The 22,894-nt window shown below is 53.3% G+C and overlaps 1 protein-coding gene across 1 annotated transcript; it reads right to left on the reverse strand.

Annotated features, from left to right (window-relative positions):
* Nucleotides 1-13,424: 13,424 nt before the first annotated feature.
* On the reverse strand, nt 13,425-18,758 carry FOXA1 (forkhead box A1). The gene is made up of 2 exons (XM_035539465.2): nt 18,388-18,758; nt 13,425-16,012 (listed from the first exon to the last, which is right to left on the reverse strand). The coding sequence occupies exons 1-2, from the start codon at nt 18,457-18,459 to the stop codon at nt 14,750-14,752; spliced, it is 1,335 nt and encodes a 444-aa protein (XP_035395358.1). The 5' UTR covers nt 18,460-18,758; the 3' UTR covers nt 13,425-14,749.
* Nucleotides 18,759-22,894: the final 4,136 nt, after the last annotated feature.

The raw sequence follows: 22,894 nt of genomic DNA on the forward strand, positions 1-22,894 counted from the left end.
TGCAAAGCTATGTAAGATACAAGTATTCACTTCTTCAGTCTATGCTGCAGCCTTCTTGTGGTAACAAGAAGCTACTGAAGGTCAATATTAAGAACACTCACTTTAGTCACGTGAGCATAATATTTGATTTTGATCAGGAAAAAGAGAAAGCTCAGAAAAGAGTTTGTTTGTTTCTGCAGTATGTACTGCACATGTGGCCAATAAGTCTTATTACTGAGGGGAGGGATGGTAGCACATGCTGGCATGTGACACATTTGAAGGTCTCGTATTTCTTAGCAGACAAAAGCAGTCCCAGCGCTGACAAATGGCTCTGAGCATGGTGGAGCTGCCTGCACCCCTCTGCTTGGAGCAGTGTGCAGGCAGGGGTCCCGGGGGCTCCTCTGAAAGCCACGAACCCCCCCTGCAGCAAACTCTTACTGCATCAGGGGATCAAGACCACAGATTTCCCCTTTGATTTTTTCAAGAGCTCTTGTCATACCAAAGAAAAGCCAGCATTAAATGTGTGCCACCTTTGCCCCTGCTCTTTGGGGAGCTCTTATCACAAGAGAAACTGCATTTCTCTTTTCAGATTGTAGAAGGACACAGAATGCATCGCGCTTCCTTACAGTGCCCTGGAACATCAACACTAACGCAGAAAATTAGTGATGGACAGGCTACAAAACAAATTCCATGAAGTTTGCTTTGTGAAGAAGCTGATCCAAGTTTTTTTTTTTTCTTCAACAAAAACAGGTCTGAGAGGGCCAGGTGGAAGCCTAGTTGCTCTTTCCTTTCAAGACAGCACCTAAATTTGTAGATTTAATAGCAAATTCATATTCCATTTCCTTCTGTTATATGCATGCATAGATAAGATCTTAATTTGCCTTCAGATTTTCATGCCATAAAAAGAACATTGTCATTTTAGTAAAAATTACTTGAACTCCATGTATTATTTTCATAATCCCTTCTCCCACTCCTGTATATCAGCATTTTTTCTGTATAGACCCTATGGCTTGTATAAGTCCTGCTTTTCTATAGCCGTTTCTTGACAGCAGGATCAACCCTGCTCCTGCCAGGTGCTGAAACTACTGATCTTGCCTCGGCTGAATAAAAGTTGTGGGTGCGACACCACTGTTCTGAGCTCCGCTCTGTGGAATGCTACATTTGTATTAACATGTATCTTTCTTTGTGATTTTTTTTTTTAACTGAAAATGATGCCCTTTAAAATCTCTTCCTGGAGAGAGAGAGAGAGAGAGAGAGGTGGAGAGAGAGAGAGAAAAAAAATTTACTCCCCTTGGAATTTAACCTTAATTTGAACCAAGATCGGTGAAAGAAAAGCACTTTCGTGCATTGTTCACCAGCTCCACCCAGCCAGCCCCTTATCTAACCTGCGTCTCTATTGCTTATAGCTTTGTAACTTTTGCAGTAGTAGGCTGCACATGCTCTTACATGCTTTAAAACCAGCTTGGAGACAAGGTGACACTACAATAGCAAGAAACACCTAACAATCCTATCTTGCTAGCCCTTAGACTGTGCAGTGCAGTAGCAGGGACTGACTTAGAAAGGGCCTAGTGAGGAGCAGGGTGAGCAAGCAGCCCTCTTAGCCCTGGCTGCTGGCAAAGGGGACAGTGGCTTCATAAGCCCTGAGCCAGCCTCTCCCTACACCTCGAAGCAGGTGTACTAATTTTAACCATTAGTAACTCTTGGTTTTAACCCGATTCTTTGGATTTCTTTCTCCTTTAAAGAGAAGCAGCCAACCCTTGATTTGCATGACGTCAGCTCAGGGTCAAAATTCACCCTTAAACACACACATAAAACAGCAAGCTTCCTTGTTTGCTGTTCAGAGACGGACTTCCACTGCATGTCTCCTGTTGTCTGGATGGGAGGAACAGCCAGTGTATTGCCTTCCCATTACTTTTTGCTTCCTAGAACAGGCAGACAGCTGCTCCAGGTGCAGTCCACCTTTATGCTGTCCCCTGGCTCCCATCAGCCATCTGCTCCCTGCAGTCCTCTCCCGCTCCCAGCCTCCCTCAGTTTCTCCTGACTGGTAACTAGTTGGCCCACCTGCCTCTGCTCACCTTCTGCTTTATATCCCTCCCTTCCACATCCTGCTTCCTCCAGGCACTCGTTGCTCATTATTCCCATCCCCACCTCCCTCATGCTCCGCTCTTACCAGTTCTCAAGGGTTTATGTGAGCCTTATGTTGCCCTTTTTGCTAAGCACTGTCTCCCTTCACCTGCAGGCAGACGTGGCACACACCTGGTGGAGGGCAGTGGATGGTGTCACCCTGCCAGCAAAAAAATAAAATAAAATGTCCATTATCTAGGGAGCAAACCTCTTAAAACCGAAGGCGGGAATCAGACATTCATGATTGCTGCTCGAAATAAAGACCAAATTTCGTGCAGCTCACAAGGAAAGAGAGGATGCTATTAAATGCACGAATAACTTGCCATGTATCCTCCCCTCTTTTAACAACCACCGGCTGCTTTTCTTTCAAAGAAAAGTTTTGCGAAATGCTGTTTGTTTTTGTTTCAGATGGACTGCAATAAAACCCTTCAAGGAAATACTGCATATAGCATTGTTCCTACTCTCCTCGAGTGTTTGAAGGACCCCTTAGAAGGAGCGTGCACCGGGAGACAGGAGGGAGGAAGCAGGAAAAAAAATAAGAAATATCAAGGAGACACGGTCAAGCATGAATCATTTCGGTCTTTCAGTTGAACCTGAGGCAAGATCAGATTTCACATCCACCCTCGGCAGGGCTGACATTTTCACACACGCTGCAAACCCCTTGGCGTGGAAGTGCCTTCATATCGCGGTTACTACGGGGGGGGCATTGGCGTGTACCGAAGCCAGATTTAGACGCGTTGTTTTTTTAATTCTTGTTTGTTTGTTTTAAGAACACCGCTGATGAAAAGAACGGTTACTTGTGCTAAAAGAAACGAGTGCCCAGATCCTAGGGGCAGGCTGGGAGGTACCGACGTACACCCCCGGGCAGCTGTAGCTCCCAAGTGCGGGGGTCTCCGGGGAAAAGCAGAGCCTCCAGAGCGGCTTGGCTGGCGGCAGGAGGAGGAGGAGGAGGAGGAGGAGGAGGAGGAGGAGGAGGAGGAGGAGGAGGAAATCCCTCCGGCCGCTGCCCGGCGCTGACTCAGCAGCCGGGGCTGTCGGGGCGGGGGGGCTCAGCCCTGGCTTTAAGGAGCAAGAAGGGCACAGGGGGTGGGCAGGACTACAGCACAGTGGCAGGTTGGCAAGTTGTGCCACATCCCTGGCATCCTCAGTGCCCCCGCCGCCAACGGCAGCCCCATCCCGGGCTGGTGCGCGCCTGCAGGAAGGAGGAGGGAGGGAAGCGGGGACGGAGGGGGGAATCCCGGGGAGCCCCAGAGCCCGCTCCCCCCCCCTCCGCCCCACAGCCCTGTTCCCGTACCTTCTTCCTCAAAAGCACCCCTCAAAGTGCTTTCCTTCCTCCCGCGCGGTGCCCTGATGTTTAGCAACCCAGAAAAAAATTTGTAACTTAAACCGGTGTTATTGTATTATTTTGTATACTCTTTTTTTTTTTTCACCTAGATCTCTGATTTTTCACGTCTCCTGCTGTGTTCATGCTGGCTCAGGCGTGATGCATGTGCCAAACCGCAAAGCCTATGGAGCACAGGTCCTTGCAGATGAGGAGAGCTCGAGCCTGCGACTTCCGTAAATTAAAGAGCTCTGTGTCTTCGTGTGTCTGTGCACTGACTGTTTTCAGAGGGTTTTAGCTGTGGTTTGCCGCTCAGTATTGAAAGGCGTTATTGATACATACAGGAGAAAAAATGAGAACGAGATTTTTTTTTCCTTTTCATTCATTTTAAGTATAATGGTTTCTCTTTGGTTTTCCCTCTTCTATTCTGTCCCCTACTAATAGCGTGGGCACCGCCGTGGGAGGAGGACTGTTGCACTTCTCCACCGCATTGACACGTGCTCTGTGTTTGCTGCAGCCCGGAGTACCAGGCTGTTGAGAAGTATTCGATCCCAAATGTATACATTGATGGTTCTTGGACTGCCGTGGCGTAAAGAATCCACCTGGTTAAGTACAGTGACCTTGCTTCCTCCGAAATAAAGAATTTGAAAATGAATGACTCATTTCCATGAATGTCTTTCCTGATTAATACACACTGAGGCTTTTATTCTATTCCTGTATTTCTAGAATGGTGGCAATATTTATAGTGGGAACGCAATTATGCCTTAGAAAGCATACTAATGCATATTAAAGTCTTGAGTGTTACCCGAGACATAAAGGTGTTGTCTAGTCTGCCAGTAGGGCAGACTGAAAGTCCCGGTCTCCCAGATGAAGAAGTATTTGCTAAAAAGTTCAGAACTACTGTGTGAAGAGCCGTCATTATCAGACAATATGTGAAAAACATCGTTTTCCTTGCTCATTTTTAGTGAAAGAAACGTATCTTCATAGCATCCAGATGAGACTGGAGACGTACACTTTTTCTGAGCTGCAACCGTCCAAACCAGCGTTAAAAAAATGCTGCCCGGCTCTCGCCGTCCCATCCTGCCAAGTGCTGTGCACCTCCTAGAGGCACTTGGAATTGCTCTTATTTAATTAGGTCTTATTTACTTATTACATTCCGGTAACACATGGGTTGCAACACGCTCTGCAGCGGGGGGAAGCCGCGGTCGGTGCCTGGGGAGCTGCCCACCGGCTCCTCGGCCCTGCAGCCGGGGCAGCAGCGGAGCCAGAGCGCGGAGCCGCCCCTCGGCATCCCGAAGCACCTCTTCGCTTTGCCTGGGGGTGTCCGGATCTCAGCTGGCTTCGTGCGGAAAGCAGAAGCGGATAAAGGACGCTTTCGGGGGGGGGAGGAGGAGCAGTCGGACACTGCTTCCACGCAGCAGCCGGCTCTTTCTCGGCTGTCTCTGCCACCCATCTGGGTTCCCAAACGGCTTGCAGTCGCACAGGCACACAAAAAGGGTTTCCCTGCATCAACCTGCATGTCCCTGACTTTCCGTGCTTGGGCGTTTGCTCTCTTCTTCAGCCTGGGGAAAGCACGGTCCCAGCCAGTCCCACCTTCGCTGTTGCCAAAGGGCGCCGATAGGGATGAGGCAGAAAGGGCTTCCCCTTTTCGCCGGGGCGACCCCCACTGCGACCCCTTCCCAGGGCGGCCATGGGGACCCTCGGGACCCCCCCCAGGGCCCTGGACTTGAGGCCAAATTTGACAGGCGCCCGCCGCCGTGGTTTCAGGGCAGGCTGAAGCCCGCGAAGCCCGCGGGTCGGAGTTTGGGGTTCGCACCTCGCTGGGCTTGTTTCCAAAGGGGAAAGGTTTCCCGTGGCTCCCCCTCCGCCGAAATTCCCGCAGAAGCTCAGAAATAGGGGGGGGGGGGGGGGTGTCCCCTCGCAGTCCCCTTTGCGGATTGGTGATGCTCCATGACGCTCCGCCAGCACCACAGGGAAGGGGGCTCCGTCCTAAACCTGGCTGCTTTTTCCATTTTCTATGCCTGATAGATTGCGAGGGAAAAAAAAAAAAGAAAAAAAAAAGCGATCAATCCAAATGAAAGTGATATTTATGATATTTTAAATCCAATCGCCTCTGCATCTGTTTCACGGAAAATATAGCCGTGATTGGTAAAAAATAAATCTACAGACCTTACTTCAACCTATGTGTTAAATACATTTTTAAAAATACGTTTAAAAAAAAAAAGAGGGAATTGTGTTTAATTTGGCGAATCTCTTCTGTTTATTTTTGTTTAGCACTGCATAGTATTACATGCAACTTTTGGCCCTGGGAGGGATGAAGGGCCGATTTAAAACGGAAGAAATGCAGGCTACCTAATGTCTGACTGGTCCAGCGAGCTGGAGATGGTGCCCCGTCCTGCTTTTTACTAGAAAGAAATCTGGCGTGAAAGCAGGATCTTTGTTGCCTAGGAATTAAGTTGTTGCTGCTGCTTATTCCTTACCTGAACTCCTAATCCCCTGTTTGTGCTACAGCACAAAACAAATTATTTCTCGTAGACCAAAGAGCTCCCTTGTAACAATTAAAGTCTATTGTGTAAAAGCATAAATGGCGCATTGATCGTTAAGGTAAAATGACTTGTAAAAGGTAATTCTTGAAGTATGTGGTCATTTAATCTATACTTTGGAGGAGTCATTATGCACAGGGAGGTAAACTACAAACAGTAAAATGCTTAGTTAGCCAGTTAACGTGTATGCTTTGTCTAAATAGACCTCAGCAGAAAGAAAGTGAGGTTTGCTCCTAGTTCTGCAGAAAACAAGGCATTTTGCTACTGTTTTCCCTGGGAATATCCACATTATTCTCGATTTTTCTTTTTTTAAAATTTCTTAAACAAATAAACACACATGCCCCTTAAATAAAAATAAAACCCCAAAGCACTTCACGAAGTGGGAAATATCCTGATATCCTTGAACCTTGGACTCTGCTGTGGCCAGTGTAATCTCGGTCCACACTCATTAGGGGAAGGAAAAGAAAAGAAAAGAAAAGAAAAGAAAAGAAAAGAAAAGAAAAGAAAAGAAAAGAAAAGAAAAGAAAAGAAAAGAAAAGAAAAGAAAAGAAAAGAAAAGAAAAGAAAAGAAAAGAAAAGAAAAGAAAAGAAAAGAAAAGAAAAAGAAAGAATCTACCCCCTGCCCAGGGAGTGTTTAAAAGGAGGAGTGTGGATCCACATAAACCAGTCCTGTCAAGGTCATCTTTGTCTTGTGAAAGGAAAGGCGACAGGGTCCGCATTATTGCACATGAGGAAATCCCCACGGGGATGGAAGAGATGATCTCTCTCTCCTTCTTTCTCCCCCTTTGGCCAAGTGTCCCTCACTCGGGCAAGACTCCCACCGAAGCCGATGGGCATTGGCTTCGTCCCCTTTGGGGGACGCGCAGCAGTCACTGGGAAGTTTGAAAATGCGAATGGGTTCCTCGGTGGGAAGGCTGCGTGTCGCCGGCGTGCAGAGAGATGCGAGAGGCGGAGGTCGCACCTCGAGCCCATCTCACCGCCCGCACCCGTGTGTGACATGCACAAGGTCCCGCAGCCGCCCGCCCCATGTGCAATGCCTTTAAGTGCTCCTCGGGGTGTTTTGCTTGGCTTTGAAAATTAGCCTGTTTGGTTAACATCCGATAGAAAACATTTACGCTGGAAACCAAACAGGCAAATACTTTAATCTCTCATATTAACACAGCGGTTTTCCAATCGGGTGGGTTTTCTATCCCGATTATTTATTTATTTACGTGCGCCTTCTTCATTCATTCGCTCCGTTCATTCATTCACTCGCTCGCTCCTTCATTCATTCATTCATTCACTCGGCCATCCCTTGCCCTCCCCCGACGAGACCGGGGCCGGCGGTAGCTCGGGATGAGCCCCGGGGGCGCCGACCCCCGCCGGCTTTGCTGGCCCGCCCGTCGCCCTAAGCTGTGCCGGGACGTGTTTGGGGCTGGAGCCCCCTACCCGAGACCTGCTCAGAGCGTCCCTCCGGTGCCTGCGAGCAGGTGGGGACCGCAGCAGGTGCCTCGGCTGCAGCCGGCCCAGGGCCGGCGGCCTCAGGCGGGGACCCCCCGGCAGCCCTCCCGCAGCCCCGCCGGCACAGGGACGGGCTCGGGGCCGAGGCAGGGCAGGTAGAGCCGGGACGGGGGCGGCCAGAGGGGCTCGGCCGGCCCGGCGAGGGAAATGTCAGGAACCTCTAACCCGGCCGGTGTCCACTCGGCCAGCCGAGGTAGGAATGCGCAGTCGGACCACCAACGTGCCTTGATCCGTACAATGCACCACTTAATACACTTCTGTAATTTAAACTGCTGGGGACCCCCTCCTTCCAAGCCGATTTTCGATATAGGTGTTTTCTCATCCCCCCCCACCCTTTCCCTTTGAAATGCCCCCACCCCCCTCACCCTCCCGCTCCCTTTCTTCTGAGCCCCGCTCTCTAATTCTAGATGAGTATTACTTTGCTCTTTTCGTTGGCCAAGCACAATTGTGTTATTGGAGATAATGAATTCAATCCCCATCAAAGAGTATTAGGAGCGCCTTGGCCCTGTAGTGCCTTTTTTCAAACCGGGAATGAAAGGCAGAGAGAAAATTCTCTGGGTAGCCTCCGCGATGGCAGCTTTTGAAGTGAAGGGAGGCGGGCATTGTTGTTCACATTTTTGTCCATACGGCTGAAGAAAGACCGGCGGCTTTTGATGAGAAGATGAGAACCGCCTCGTAAGTCGAGCAACAAGTTAGATGGCGAAGCCTTACCGCTGCCTACTGCCTGTGGATAACATATGTCCCGCATTAATAGGGGCTCAAGGAACAATTGCCCGGGGGGCGGGGTGGGGGGAGCTGTGCACCGGCTAGCGGCTCTTTCCTCCCCCTTCCTCCGGACACCGATGCCCCCATGGGGGTGTTTTTAAGGGAGACTCGAGGAGGTGCTGCACGGCTCCCGGCCGGGAGGGGACCCGGGGGGTCTGGGACGGGCAGGGGGCTTCCCTCCGCTGCCAGCCCCCGGCCCTACAGCCGGGGCTCCTGGGGGCTGGGGCGCGATGCTAGGGCTGCTGCGCGTGTCTGGAGGCGAGGGCATCCCCTCTTCCCAAGCAGGAGTCTTTCTCTTATTTGTATTTATTTGTTTCTGCTAAACGTGGAGCCGAGACTCTGTTTTGTTGCTCTATTTCTTCTCCCTTGCCGTTTCGGACAACTTCATGACATACCTGAAGTTTGTAAAGTCTTCCTTAGATGAAGCAGCCAGTCAAGGAAAAAAGGCAGAGGGAAAACGTCTGTTGGTCACATCAGATAACCTCAGAACTGGAAAACTTGTTGCATACATTTGAATAAATTCAGACATGCTCTTATTCCAATCTCCTGCCCCGCGGTTCAAAGATTCCCCGCCCCGGGGGCTTTATTATGCTAAAGAGGTCATTACTGAGAGTCACTATGGAGAGATCCCGGTTTTCAGAATGAGGCCCACCTCCTGGTCACCAACATGTTTACATTTTCCGCCAGTCATAACCGGAGGAAATGTGTGTTAGCAACCTGCCGGGCAGGCTCGGGGGAAAAAAATAAAAAAAATAAATAAATAAATAAAGGGGAAAATATATTTCAGCTGCTGCGCAGTAGATCGCAAATGTAGATGATTCACCGGGGAGCACTTAGAAGCAGAGGGCACAAAGGCGGTGTTTGCCGTGGGTATGGCTACTGCCAGCGGACCAGCCCCGGCTCCGTGCGGCAGATCCCAGCCCCGGCTGGGGGTGCGGGGAGAGCCCCCTGCGGAGCGCGGGGTCCCCCCGCAGCCCCCGAGCCTCGACGGCACCCGGCACCCCGAGTGCCCCTGTCCTGGTTGATCAGGATGATCTTCCCCACGGACTGCCCCGGCACCTTTTCGCTGCCGAGAGGTGGCTGCAAGCTGAAATGCAGCCTCCTGAAGCGTGCCCGGCCGGGGATGCCAATCCCCCAGAAGCCCCCGGTCTCCTCCCCCGGCACCGGGTGAAGGCGAAGGACGGGCGTCGCAGCCCCACGATGGGTTGGACCACAGGTGGGCATGTGCCGCCGGCTGTCCCTGCCCGACGGGGCTCCGCAGCCGGGCAGGAGGGGCCCATGAGGGGCAGGAGGGGCCCGGAGGGTGGCAGGGGCTCCCCGTGCTCCGCACCCGGCCCCCGGAGTCCACCGGGCCCGGGCCCGCTGCCGCCCGCCCCGGTGCCGCCCCCGCGACGCCCTGGACAGCAATAATAGTAGTAGTAGTAGTAGTAGTAGTAATAATAATAATAATAATAATAATAATAATAATAATAATAATAATTTCCCCATTCTCCCGGTAGCTCCCTCTTGGAATAACGAGCAGGTGTAGGAGCCTTTGATAGGAAAATTAGATTGCCAATAATAAATCGGGAGTGACAAAAGAACGACGGAAACCGGCGAGGAGCTTCCCCTAAAACAACCCGGCTGGGCAAACCCCATCCGAGCAGTGCTCCCGCAGCAGAGGCGCCATTCCGGGAAATGATCGTTTCAATGAATTCAGCTAAATGTAGGAGTTTTGGGGTGGGGGGAAGAGAGGAGACTGCATTTTTTTTTCCCCTCATAGAGACAAATGGATCCCGTCATGAGGCCACATATGTTTTAAATCCTAATGAGTGGAGACAAAGGTGAGCGCTGGCAGTTTGATCTGTCCAAAGTTCAAAGATCTGAAATCTCAATGAGTTTCTGTTTGAGGTGAAGGGGAGAAACACAAACACCATGGCACGGCTTGGGCCAGAAAGTTGCGCGGTTCGGGAGTGAAATGCGAGGTTATTTACACTAATCTATCCTTAACTGCTACTTTGTCACAATGGGCAGAATAATTAGTAGAAAATAACCAGAGAGAACAAAGGCAGGTTTTCTTCTTATCGCCTCCCATTTTCCACTCTTCCCTATTTTTTTTTCTCCCGCTGAAAAGACCTGCAAATCGCAGAAAATGCACATTCTATTATTATTTTGTAGCTATTACTCTGCATTTGCTGGTAGCCAAGAAACCCGGATTTGCATTAAGAGAAAAAATGACCCTTTTAACAATGCAGCCCCTGACATTTAAATAATCAAACTAATTTCATTTTTTATTTTAGCTATTAACCATTATCCTATATCTCCTAACCCACTATTGCAGCGTGGGAGTGTTCCGAGGACTTACGTCTACATTCCTTACCTCAGTCACTCTCTGTGCACTATTGTGATGTGATTTTCGCCTGGTCATTGTGTGTCGTGTATATTTCCACTTGTCTCCCCTGGAAACAAATACATATTAATTATATATATGTTAATATATACAATATATGCATCTATACACCTCCCGAGAGAACTTTTCATCCCATGTTTATGCGAGGATAATTTGCTTCTTCACGAATTAAAATTATCACCCTGAATGCACACGAGAAGTGTGTATTTATTAAGTGTCTGTTTTAAAACATTTTTTTTAGAGTGATTAAACACGTCTAGGCACACACATCCGCCTAGATCCCGTTTTATCACAGCGGAGAAGAAATAATACAAGGTGCGTTATTATCTCACTCAAGCGTTTTATCTACAATATCGCTGTAAAATTAAAAGAAAGCCAATCGCTCTAGTTGCAAGGGAATTCCTTTATTTCTGGTTTGTGCTGACGGACCAGTACCATTCAAGTATTCAGTATCTACTCCACAACTCGAAACAACATCTGAAGCTACGCCAAAGACTGGAGTGTTTTCCTGCGCCGTTCTTTTACAACCTCCTTTTTATTGACTTAGTTTCTGGGGGAAAAACTGCCCGGGAAATATTTTTCCTCCTTTTCCCGTCCCGCAAATTTTAAATCAGTTCCTTCCAATAACCACGTACCCTGCCATCGTTTGCCGATGTAGCTGCCGGGGCTGTCCATCCAGACCCCTAAAATGAGCCGGGAGGCACTCGTGGTTTTCTCCCCCCCCTTTCCGATTTTGGGTGCCGGAGGCTGTTTTTATCCCATCGACTCTCCCCACCTGCGGAGAGCAGGGGCCGTGCGGAGGTGCCCGGGGCCGGGGCCCCCTCCAGCCGCCCGCCTCCCCCGGCCCTGCCGGCCCCTGCCCAACCCGGGGGCTCCATCGGCGCCCAGATCCTCCGGAGTCTTCACGGAGAGATCCCCCTCCGCCCCGACCGGCTTCCCGCTTGGCTTTAATGACGCTAAATGAGCCGTTTTCGCTCCCTCGCACGTGGCCGGTTGGAGATAATTGCCGGGCAGGAAAAGGCGAAGTTCCCCTATAAATTGCGGCGGCGGCCGGAGGCTGCAGCCCGCTGGTTCCCCGCTTTGCCGGTGGCACGGGGCTGAGCTCTGGCAAGGCAAAAAAACCCCGCACCCCCTGGCTGCTCCCCCCCGGGCGGAGCCACCCGTCCGGCTGGAAGGAGAGGAAGGAGACGCTCGTAAGCTCCCCTCTGAACATTATGGGGCGGGGGGGATTCTCTCTCTTTCCTATGGAGCCCACTTCCAGCCTGGTTTTGCACCGGGGTCTTCGTGAGCACGGGATTAAGGCCGAGCAGTTTGGAGCGGGGCGGAAAGCAGGGGACGTTTCTTCCCCCCGTTGACTTCTAAGTCTTACTCTACGCCCTGCTTTTTGCCACGACCCGCACCCCTGCTATGTCAGGGGGTCACTACCTGCCTCGGCCACCGCGTGCCCGCACCAAGAAAAAGAAAGAATATGGCCTGGGTGGCGGCGGGGCACACGCTGTATCCGTGACAGGCTCCGCTCCTTATCTCTGAGAGGTTTGGAGCCGCGTTGGTCCGCTTAAACCCTTTTACTGCCCACGCCCCGAATATTTCCATTACACACGGTCTGTGCTCCTCAGCTGATATGTGAGACCTGCTGCCTTATCGCTGGCGGTCGATTGATATTTTCTGTGTACAAGCCCAAGGCATTAAATCAATGTCTCCGCTCTGAAGTGGCATATTCTCTATGGGCTGGTCTGTGGGAGACAAGCGAAGTCCTGCTGAAAACGGGCTTCATCCTGCCTTGATTTCGCACCAAGCTGCTTTTGGCAGAAAAAGTGGGACTTTAAATAGCATCCACCTGCCTGGACTTGGTGCTGAGCTACCTGGAGCTGTCCCTGGCTTCGGGGAATTTGGTGCTGTTGAGTGGCTCACAAAAGGCAGCGGGCAAAGGGGCTGAGCCCGGAAGTTCTGGCAAAAGCTCCTGTTCCCCCCAACAATGTCGGACCCACCCGCAGCGGGGTCCTCGATCCATGTCTCCTCCGATCGAGTGCCCCCACGCCACAAAATGCCGGAGCTGGCTCTCAGGCAGCGCCGTGTCCTCGTTCCTGCCACCCACACCGAACGTGAGCCCCCACGGCAGAGGGGCTCTAAAACATTTTTTTTTTTTTTTGTCCTCTGGGTAGCAGCTTTGGAGGAATTTGGTTAGTTTGTGAGATTTCCAGGAGGTTGGCTTGGTTTTTCTTTTTCTTTTTTCTCCCACCCTTAAATTTAGTTTGTCGCCGCTGTCCCCAACCCGTCAGGGGGCAATTATGTGCTAATTACGAGAATTACACGGTCCTTTTATCCGGCCGTCTTGCACGAAGGGGGCTGAGCGCGGTGAAATCTGTTCCCGTTTAAACCCTTCCGGACGATGCCTCTTGCAGGGGAGCAGCGCTTGCCAGCCGCCCTTAGCAGAGTCAGGGCTCGGAGGTAGGACCCGGGCTCGGCCTTCCCTTCCCGGGGAAGGGGCGTCTCACCCCGGCCTCCTCGGGAAGAGAAAGAAACTAAAAGAAAAAAGGCAGCGCCGCCCGTACGCACATCGCCCCGCGATAAAAAAAAAAAAAAAAAAAAAAAAAACGCGCACGCCGGCGCAACCTGCGCGCCCGGGGCAGCGCTGGCCCCGTCCTCCCGCAGCCACCCTGCCGGGCTCTCCGCGTCAGCTCCGCCGTGCAAACCGCTCTTCTTCGCAGCCCCCCTTCAGGGCTCCCTTTGCTTTTATCGCATCTGGCTCTGCCGTCCGGCCCCCGCCCCAGAAATTTGGAAAGAAATTAGCAGAAGTCGTTCCTTGTTAACGTTTGATTTATTTAAAGTCCTTAACTGCAAATGATCAAAAACATACTTCACGCGTTAAATTCTCAGTTATCGTTTTAAATCAAAATATTTTTTCAATTACAATCACATTTATAAAATTAACAAAATTTCTTAAATTCACTTGTAATTCTTTTTACTGTCATTTAAAGCAATTTCCAGCTGTAAAGAAAGAAAAAAATATAAACCATGCAATAAATTAAGAACATTGAGACAGCGAACAGGAATAATAATAAAACCCGTCTGGCTATGCTAACACCGTGTAAAACTGTGGAAAGTGCATTAACACTGGATGAAACAAGCTAACGATGGCGATAATTAAACGGCCACAAAAAAAATGGGTGTGGAATTTATTAAACAAGTCGGAAAAGGAGGGAGAGAACGAACTCTCCTCTTTTCCTCTTTTGCTTTCGTTTAAAAGTCAGCGTTTCCTGGGGGAGGGGGGAAAATAACCTTGTTTTACGTACATAGCCCTAGCTGGTACACAATGAAGAGACACTGAAATTAAATAAGCATGTCATCCACATGTTGACGAGAGCTCCTGATGAATGAGAATCTTCAGTAACAGATGGGAAGAAAAAAAATATCCAACTGGCTGTGACCTCTTGTAACTTTATATTACATCCCAAGACAGGTAACACTTGGCAAAAAAAAAAAAAAGAATAAGGGTCGTATCCTGCACTCCAAAGCTCCAGTTGGTCCCCTCGGGAGTGCAGGATCCGGCCCGCAGCATCTGGGTGTATGCGGGTTGTACTAGCCGAAGGTTTATTTTGCAAGTATCAAAAGGATGATCCGAGAAAGTAAATAGTCCTCTTGTTGCTTAGAGATTCTCTTAGTGTTTTGCTACTTCACAGCAGTATTGTCCTTCAAAGCCTTTTTAATTAAAAAAAGCCTTAAACATCTACTCTCTTCTTCATCTCCGTATTGTTAAAGTATTGCCACATACCTGTAAACTTACATGAGATTATAGAGCACAGAAGGGGGGGATGAGGGGGAGGAAAGCACAAACAAGTAGTTTACAAGCTCAACATTTTTTTTTCTTCTTTTTAATAACACCCTGCAAAGGCTACGGGGATCTCGGGGGACCGAGGCCGGGGGGCGGTGGGGCGAGGGGAGGTATGTACAATAGGGAGGCGGCCGGCTTTGCAGGAGGTCGTGTTGGATAATAACAGCACACGACGCGTCGGGAGACAACCAGAAAGTAACAGTCCTGTGCACGCAGCGTGCGGGAACACCTCGGGGGTCGCAGCTCGAAGGAACGGGGGGGGAAACCCGGAGGGGAGCGGGGCGTGGGGTGCGGAGCTACGAGGTGTTTAGCACGGGTCTGGAATACACACCTTGGTAGTAGGAGGGCTCCAGGGCCGAGGGCTCGATGCTGCTCCGGCCCGCCATGGAGGCGCTGCCCAGGGGCAGCCCGCCGGGGATTCCGGCCCCGTAGGAGGAATATTGCAGCGCCTGCTCATAGGCTTTGAAGTCCAGCTTGTGCTGCTGCTCCGAGGAGGACATGAGGTTGTTGATGGAAAAGGGGTGGTTGAAGGAGTAGTGGGGATCCCCTTTGAGGTGGAGCTGGGGTTCGTGGGCTAAGGAGTGAGGGGGGTGCGGGACGGACGCCAAGGCAGGGACGGAGCTGATGGTGGAGGAGGCGGCCGAGGCCGAGGTCTTTAGCTCCGTGCTCGATCCGCTGTGGTCCATAGACGGGGGACTGGTGGACGGGTTGGAGCTGGAGAGGGAGGTGGCGGTGTCCAACTGTGCCGCTTTGCTGTGGCCTCTGTGCAGGGGGGAGTTGGAGCTGGAGCTGGAGGCCCCGGCCTGATCTTTCCTGCCCTCCTGGGGGGCTTTGCTGTTCGCCGGTTTCTCGCACTTGAAGCGCTTTTGCCGGCGGAGGTAGCAGCCGTTCTCAAACATGTTGCCGGAGTCGGGGTGCAGGGTCCAGTAGGAGCCCTTGCCGGGCTTGTCGGGGGAGCGGGCCACCTTGACGAAGCAGTCGTTGAAGGAGAGCGAGTGGCGGATGCTGTTCTGCCAGCGCTGCTGGTTCTGCCGGTAGTAGGGGAAGAGGTCCATGATCCACTGGTAGATCTCGCTCAGCGTCAGCATCTTGCTGGGCGCCTGCTGGATGGCCATGGTGATGAGGGAGATGTAGGAGTAGGGCGGCTTGGCGTGGGGGTAGCTCCGCTTGAACGTCTTGGCGTCCCGCGTCCTGCCCAGGTTGGACTGCGTGTAGGCCATGGGGCTCATGCAGGGGTTCATGCTGCCGTAGGGGCTCAGCCCGTTCATGGGGGCGGGCTGGGCCGACATGGCGTTGATGCCGCCGGGGCTCAGCGCCGTGCCCATGGTGGCCACGCCGGCCGGCATGCCGTTCACCGGCCCCGCCGAGCCCGCCGGCATCCCGGCCACGGCGCCGGGGCTCAGCCCGGCCCCCAGCCCCGTGTTGGCGTAGGACATGTTGAAGGAGCCGGAGGTCATGTTGCCGCTGGTCGTCATGGTGTTCATGGTCATGTAGGTGTTCATGGTGTTCATGGAGCCCAGCCCCGAGTTCATGTTGCTCACGGGCACCGAGGAATAGGCCTAGGGCAGCCAGACGGAGAGAGGGGGTTAGGAGGGAGAGGGGGGGCAGCCTCTGCAGCCCCCGGTCCGCCGGGGCCGGATCCCGCCCGCCCGCCCTCGCCGCCACCCGGCACCGCGGGAGCGCTGCCCCGGCTCCCTGCGGAAAGGCCGCTGGCGGGATGAAAAGGCCAATTCATATTTAGGCGTGCCTATAAATAAATACACACGGGCACACGCCGCCGTTTTCCCGGCCCGCCGAGCCTCGGCCGGGTAGTGCCGACCGCGGCCCGCCCGGGGCAGCTCCGTGCCCCGCACGCTGCGGCTCTGCCTGCCCCGAGAGGAGCTCGCCTCCCCTTCTTCCCCGAGGTCCTGTTAATTTTGGGGTCCGTCAGGTTAGCAGAGCGTTTAAAGCCATACGATTACTGAAGCTTGACGGGGGTACGGCGGCCGTGCCAAGGAGAGATCCATCTGCCTGCCCTTCTCAGAATAACCTCGCGCATCTCTCCCCCCGCACTGATTTAAATCGCTACACTAGGTGTGACAGCATCTTGTCACAAATTAAATAAAAATTAAAATATTTTTAAAATATCGACAGCTCGCGTCTGCACATTTCACCTACGGAAAGGTAAAGCGTGCTTCCTCTTTGAACGCATTTGCTAAAAAGTCAGTCTAGAAAGTTTAAATAAAAACAAAACCCCAAAAACACAACGCAACTTCCCCATAGTACAAAAAGCCTGAGCTTTCCCTGCCTGTGATTTTCTACAATCGCCCAACGTGCAAAAATTGTAGAGCCCTACCACTGAACACAACTCTTAAAAAATGCAGAACCTTCGAGCCTGGAAATGCGCTTTCCAGTACGGCAGCTGATGAACAGGAGGAAGAAAGACGTTGCAAGATGTATTCCCAGTTTCCCTCGAACAAAGGCAATACGGTTAAGGGAAGGATGTTCAGCGACGGTTAAATGCTACTGTAAAATTCGCTGTTATTCACTACAAATTCCACGAGCTTTATAAATGTGGTTTTAATTTAGAGGATCACGGTAATTATTGGCGAGGATACAGCGCGGATGGGTTTCCCACCTTGCATCCGTGTAGTGATTCAAATTAAATAGCACAGGAGGAGAAAAGATCGAGGCCAAAAAATAGCAAAAGGGAAGGTCGCTTAACTTTATGTTCGTGGATAATGAGCATGGCGAGGATAAATGACTGTGGAAACGACACATAATTAGGATGACCCTTATTTGCCCTTAGCCGGCTTCCCTCTATTAAACAAGGTGCCAGCAGGGTGACACGTATCTGCGTGTGCCCGCGTGGCCCTATAGGGTGCTGGGTGCAAGCCTCGGGGTGCAGGGACGAGGCGTGGGGACTGTGCAGCCGTGTCCGGGTGTGCTGATGCAATGCCTGTGCGCGCACACCTAGGTGCCTGGTTTACTACCACACTTCCTTAAAACGGCTCCTGCCCGGCCAGCGATCCAGGCGGAGGTTCTGACGGTGCTGCCGAGCGCTGGCTTCTCCCGAGGACCCGGGCAGAGCCGCACCGGCACTGTGTAAAACCAGGGCCCCCGCAAGGCCGGGCTGTACCCGGGGGCGCTTCCGTGGCCCACTCCCCGGCCGCGTTTGGGCCGCTGCTCCCCTTCTCTTGCACCGCGCTGGAAAACAGCCAAGGGCCGGGGCCGCCTCCCGGGACGCCGCGGGCCGGCTGGGGGCGGCCGGGGCAGGCCGGGGAGGCCGGGCCGGGGCCGGGGCTGGGGTCGGGGCTGGTGCTGGGGGCCGGGGCCCGGGGCCCCCTCCCGGTGCTGGGAGCCGGGGCCCTCTCTCCGCAGCGCCGCCAGCCGGCCCGCGGCAGCAGCGCACACCGCAGGCGAGCCGTCTTGCGAAGTACGAACAAACGGCTATTTAATTATTTATTTCTTCTTTCTTTTCCTTGTTTTTTCCTTTATTTTTTTTCTCCGGGCTTTACCAGGTGAGGACCCCAGCGGGGGACTCCGGGCCCCGCGGGGGGAAGGCGCTGCTCGCGCCCCGGGGCGCGCCCCGCTCCCCGCCGCTGCCATATGCCGGGGGCCGGCAGCGCGGCGAGTCCCTGCCCCGAGCCCGGAGTTTTCGGGGCGCTTTTGTGCCCGCCCGGAGCGGAGATCGAGCCTTTCGGGGGAGCTTAAGGGTTGCCCCCGGCCCCCCCGGGGGGCTCGCAGCCTCTCCGGTTCTCCCTCAAGCGCCTCCAGGCCGGGTGGATTTCCTCGGGGAAGCCTGGCCAGTTTCAGCGCTGGAGGGGGGAGGCAGGAGCTGGAGTGCAAAGCTGGAATGCGGCCGCTGCCCCCCTCCGGACCCCCGGCCCTCCCTCCCACCCCCCTCTCCCTCGCGGAGGGGCAGCAGCGAAGCCAGAGCCTGGGATTTACTCACCTCCTGAGTGTCGGCGTAGTAGCTGTTCCAGTCGCTGGTTTCATGCCCTTCCATTTTCACAGTCCCTAACATTATGGAGCCAACCTGCCCGGTGTAACCATCCAGCCCTCTTGCAAGCGAGCGACGGGCAGCAGGAAAAGAACCCGAAAGCCCGACCTAGCAGGAAGCCAGCTCCCAGGAGAGGCGGGGGGTGCTCAAATCTCCTCTATAACAAGCCAAAAAGGAGGCAGGGAGCGGTGTGGGGCGAGACAGTTGAGAAAGTGAGGAAGTGCCGGCTGGGATGTGAGTGGAGTTGAGCTGATGTGGATCTTACGTCGCAGAAGTACCCACCTCCTCCTCCTCCTCTCCCCATTTGTCCGCCGCACAAAGGCGTTCGCACCTACAAAGCCGGAGATGCACCTGCAAACAAGGCAGTTCCCCTCGCCTGCAACTCCCCCCGGGGCGGCACTTTATTTGCAAAGCAGCGTAATTGGTTTAAGCTTGCGGGAAAAGAAGAAGAGACGGAGGTGGGAGAGGGGGAAGAGAGTAGGAAAGGGGGGGAGGAACCCACCCCTTTCAGATGGACAGGACAAATGCTAGGAGGGATCGCTGGAACTGAAACGAGGCAGATAAGGGAAGGGCAGCCCCCTGTGTTTGAACAGAATGCAAAAGGCCATCCAGCCTTAAACCCCCGAGATTAGAGGCAGTATTTACTAAAGTCCGGTAGATGCTCCTTTAACTCGATGGTCGGGACGTGCTCCAAAGTCCCGAGCCCCGCAGTCAAACACGCTCCCCCCGCTCCAGCCTCCCTCCCCCCCATTCAAAGCTCAGCACGGCGCAGGTGCCTCTGCGCCCCCCGCCCCTGCCGCGGCGCCCCCCGCTCTGCGCTGCGGGCGGCCAGCAGCGCCTCAGAGCCCCCCGTGGGTTGCACGGAACATTGGACCCCCCCCCCACTTTGGGCTGCCCGCAGCCCCCCGTGGGCTACCAGCAGCCCTTCAAACGGGGCTGCCGCCCTAAGGCTGCGGTGATGGTGATGGTGTTTCTTTCTTAGTGTCTTGCATTTAGAAACCCTGTGAGTCACGGCGCAGAGACACAACACTACAGACACCCAGTGCATGCGGACAGAGCCTTGAATGCGGATCCACCGAGGTTAACCTCCACTTGGCAAACATCAGGTGAGTCACTGGAACCGTTTACTGTCTTTACCGTGGAAAGCCTCCAGGCCAGAAGGCTACTTGGGAAGCCTTCTCTGGTGCCAGGCACCCAGGAGCAGCAATTAGAAGTAGCAGCTATCCCCTTACCAACTTCTTGCTCCTTACCTTGATTTCTCACAAGGAAGAGGGGAGGAGGAATCTGCGTGGGCTGAAGGGCAAAAAGGGGCAACAGCGATAAAACAAATCGACGTTGGACAAAGCTCCTTAAAATATGGATGTAGGGAATCGCTCAGTCCTTGCAGACGGATCTAACATACCCTTGTTCTGTTCCTACCCTGCCCGGCTCTTCAAGCTTATGTCATGACCAGAGACTTTTATTGGGTTTCTCTTCTTGAGCTTTTTCCCACCCAGTTACTTTTTTCACCTGATAGCAAATAAATAAATAAATCCAGAAATGAAAATAATAAATACTCCCCACCTACAAAATCAACCAACCAACCAAATAAACAACTTCCCCCCATTCCCAACTATCCGGGGAATAGAAATTTGGAAGGGAAATAAAATTTATTGGGATTTTGAAAAACTTCGGCTTATCATATCACACAAACTAAAATACACAGCTGGGTCCGAATTTCTTCCTTGCATGTTTATTGTGCAGCAAGATCGCAGTTGCTTCCAGACTGATTTATCCTCCAGTGGTCTGCGAAAATGCCACCTTCACAATCACGATTTTTTTTAATAAAAGTTTCTTATATAGAGGAACCAGGGATTAAAATGACGAGATACAGGTTATCTCCGCCTCGAGAAATATGTTTTAACTTGTCCTCTAAATGCGTTTTCTGTTATCCCTTTCTTTGTTCTTTCTCTCCTCGTCCTTTTTTCTTTAAATCTGGCAACAGAATTAAGTCAAATCCTTGAAACAAACAGAACTCTGGAATCAGCAGACAAGAAAAGGGAATGAAAATGTGTCTTGAAGGAAATAAAATGAAAAAGATAAAAGTACTGAGTTAAAACCCTACTTTTCCAAGTGGTCAGCGTACACAATTGGAAATTGGAGCAAAACCTAGAGGAAAATCTAAGATACTAAAATTGCGGTCTTTATGTATGCACCCTCCCTCTTTCTCCAGTGGGAACACTCTATACACCTGAACACAGAGCCCCTTCCGTGGTGACTCGTTCAATTCGGTGCTTAGGTATGCTCGGGAGCCTCCCAGAAGAACAGCCGCCTCCGGAGAGGCTGGGAGGGGTTCAGCAGCCCCAGTGCCCCGCCGGCGGTGCCTCCCCTCCGTGTGACCTCGGGGCGGTGCTGCCCCGCTTCCCAGGGCACAGCCCCGCGGGAGCAACACCCGCCGGGCCGCCGGACAGCCCACGCAGGGCTCGCTCCGTACCTGGAAAAAGAGCAGGCACGAACCCCACGGGCGGCACGCTCCTCGGATGCCGGTACAAAATGCGGGGCCGTTTGGCCGGGACCGCCCCCGAGGCGCAGGGGGCACCGGGTCCCGCTCCTGGCTGACCGTGCCGGGCCGGGCTGGGCCGTGCCGGGCCGTGCCATGCCGGGCCGGGCTTTGCGCAAAGCCGCAGCGCCTCCTGTTGTCCGGCTGCGGCTCCGGGCCTCTGCGCCCTGTTCCTAACGTTGCTCCCGGAGGTGAGCGCACAGGCGGGCTCCTGTCGGTAATCTTCTTAGAGAGCGTTTAGGTTCGTTGTGCAGATCGGTAAGCCCGAGGCAGAGTCAGCCGCTGCTGGAAATTCCCTTCAGCCCAGGCTGCTGAAAGCTTTCCTTGTGTGAAGCAGCGCATCACGACGGGTATGCCCGTGGCCATGGGAAACGAGGGGATTTCGGTAGTTCCACCCGGCCCGCTCCTCCGTGCCTGCGAAGCCCTGTGTGGGATGCTCGGAGAGTCCGGCGCAACTGGTCCGTGCCCTTTGCAGCAGCCCCAGAGGGACGGAAAGGGCTCTGCTAAGATGCAGGACGCGTGGTACCGAGCAGGAGCTCTCCGGATGCGCACAGCTGCTTGCGGCTTTCCATATTTCGGGACGGGAACCGTGGCCCGGTTTGCACGGAGCCTTTCCCCAGATCTCGTTAGAGCAGTGCCACTTTCTCATTACTTCATGCACCGGTTTCTCCCCTATTTATTTATTTATTATTAATTATGGGGAGCTACTTGTTCACCCTGGAGAAATGTGCAGGCGAGCTGTATTTTCACTCTTTAAACGGGAGCAGGGTCTCTGCTCCTGGCTCCTCCGGTGCACTGTCAAGGAGGGAAGCACGATACCTGCCCTAAAAGAGGGGAGCGTGCGCGCACGCGTGTCTGTGGGAGTGAGTGTCAGGGCTTGGCTCGCCCACGGGTGCCCAGCCGCAGCACTGGCAGCGACAGCTGGACCAAAACCCACGCGGGGACCGCCGGTGCCCTCTGCCCAGCGCTGCTCGGGAGCGCCGCCCGCAGGTACTGTCCCACGCGTGGGGCGGGCGAAGGATGGAGCTGGCGGGGGCTTTAACTGTACCTCCGGGGAACGGGCAGCGCTATTTTAATGCTCTCCTGCCTAAGAGCCACTTGTTCTCTGGAAGAGGCAGCGCCCGCTGGCCAGCTCGGTTTGTCTCGCAGGTTTTATTTGATTTTATCCAGATGCCGCCGCTTCCGGGCCGGGGATCTGTCGGCGGTGCTTGTGCGGGGCAGGGCTCTACCTCAGAAAAAGGCTGCCAGGCTGTCTCCGCGTCAGGATGCCTCCCTTGCTCCTCACTCTACAGCCGCCTTTTCATTTCCCCGGCTCTGCCTCCCGTAGAGACCCGGCTCTCCCATCCCTCCCGGCGGTGGGAACCCCCGGGGGCTCCACCTGTTGCCGACCCCAAATCCTCCCCACCCACGCGGGCAAACAGGAACCGCGTGGGAACCCTGCCGGTACCCGCAACCGGGATGGGTACCGCCCGCCGCCCTCTGCTTCCCCGCTTCTCTTCGTTTCCTTCATCCTCCCCGCGGGGCTCAAGGAGGCTGCGGATCCTCCCCCCCGGAGGCCCAATCCTGCCGGGGCCGAGCCGTCGGGGCAGCGGTGGTGCTCCCACGCGTGTCTGGGGGCTCGCTCCCGGTGCGCGTTTCCCGAGCGCTCTACGAGGCCCCGGGGACGTTGCACGGCTCGTTGCAGAGGCGACTTTCTGCTGCCGCGTTTTGTTTTACTTTATTTTATTTATCTTCGTTACCTATTATTATTATTTACTTTATCTCGATTAATCTAATTTCTTTTTATTTCTTTTTATTTCTTTTTTCTTTTTAATTTTATTATAATTCATTGCAACTCATTGCATTTCATTTTTTTCTATGCATCATTCAGCACGCAAGTAGACATGAGAGACCTGAGAGACATTCCTGACATAAAATAAA

The sequence above is a fragment of the Cygnus atratus genome, chromosome 5 (genome assembly GCF_013377495.2).
Source record: "Cygnus atratus isolate AKBS03 ecotype Queensland, Australia chromosome 5, CAtr_DNAZoo_HiC_assembly, whole genome shotgun sequence".
Classification (NCBI taxonomy): domain Eukaryota; kingdom Metazoa; phylum Chordata; class Aves; order Anseriformes; family Anatidae; genus Cygnus; species Cygnus atratus.

Excerpts from the sequence above, each read along its gene's own strand:
- FOXA1 (XM_035539465.2), bottom strand. The coding sequence starts at position 18,459 with ATGTTAGGGACTGTGAAAATGGAAGGGCATGAAACCAGCGACTGGAAC. Across the intron at positions 16,013-18,387 it reads ACTACGCCGACACTCAGGAG|GCCTATTCCTCGGTGCCCGT; the intron begins GTGAGTAAATCC and ends TGGCTGCCCTAG.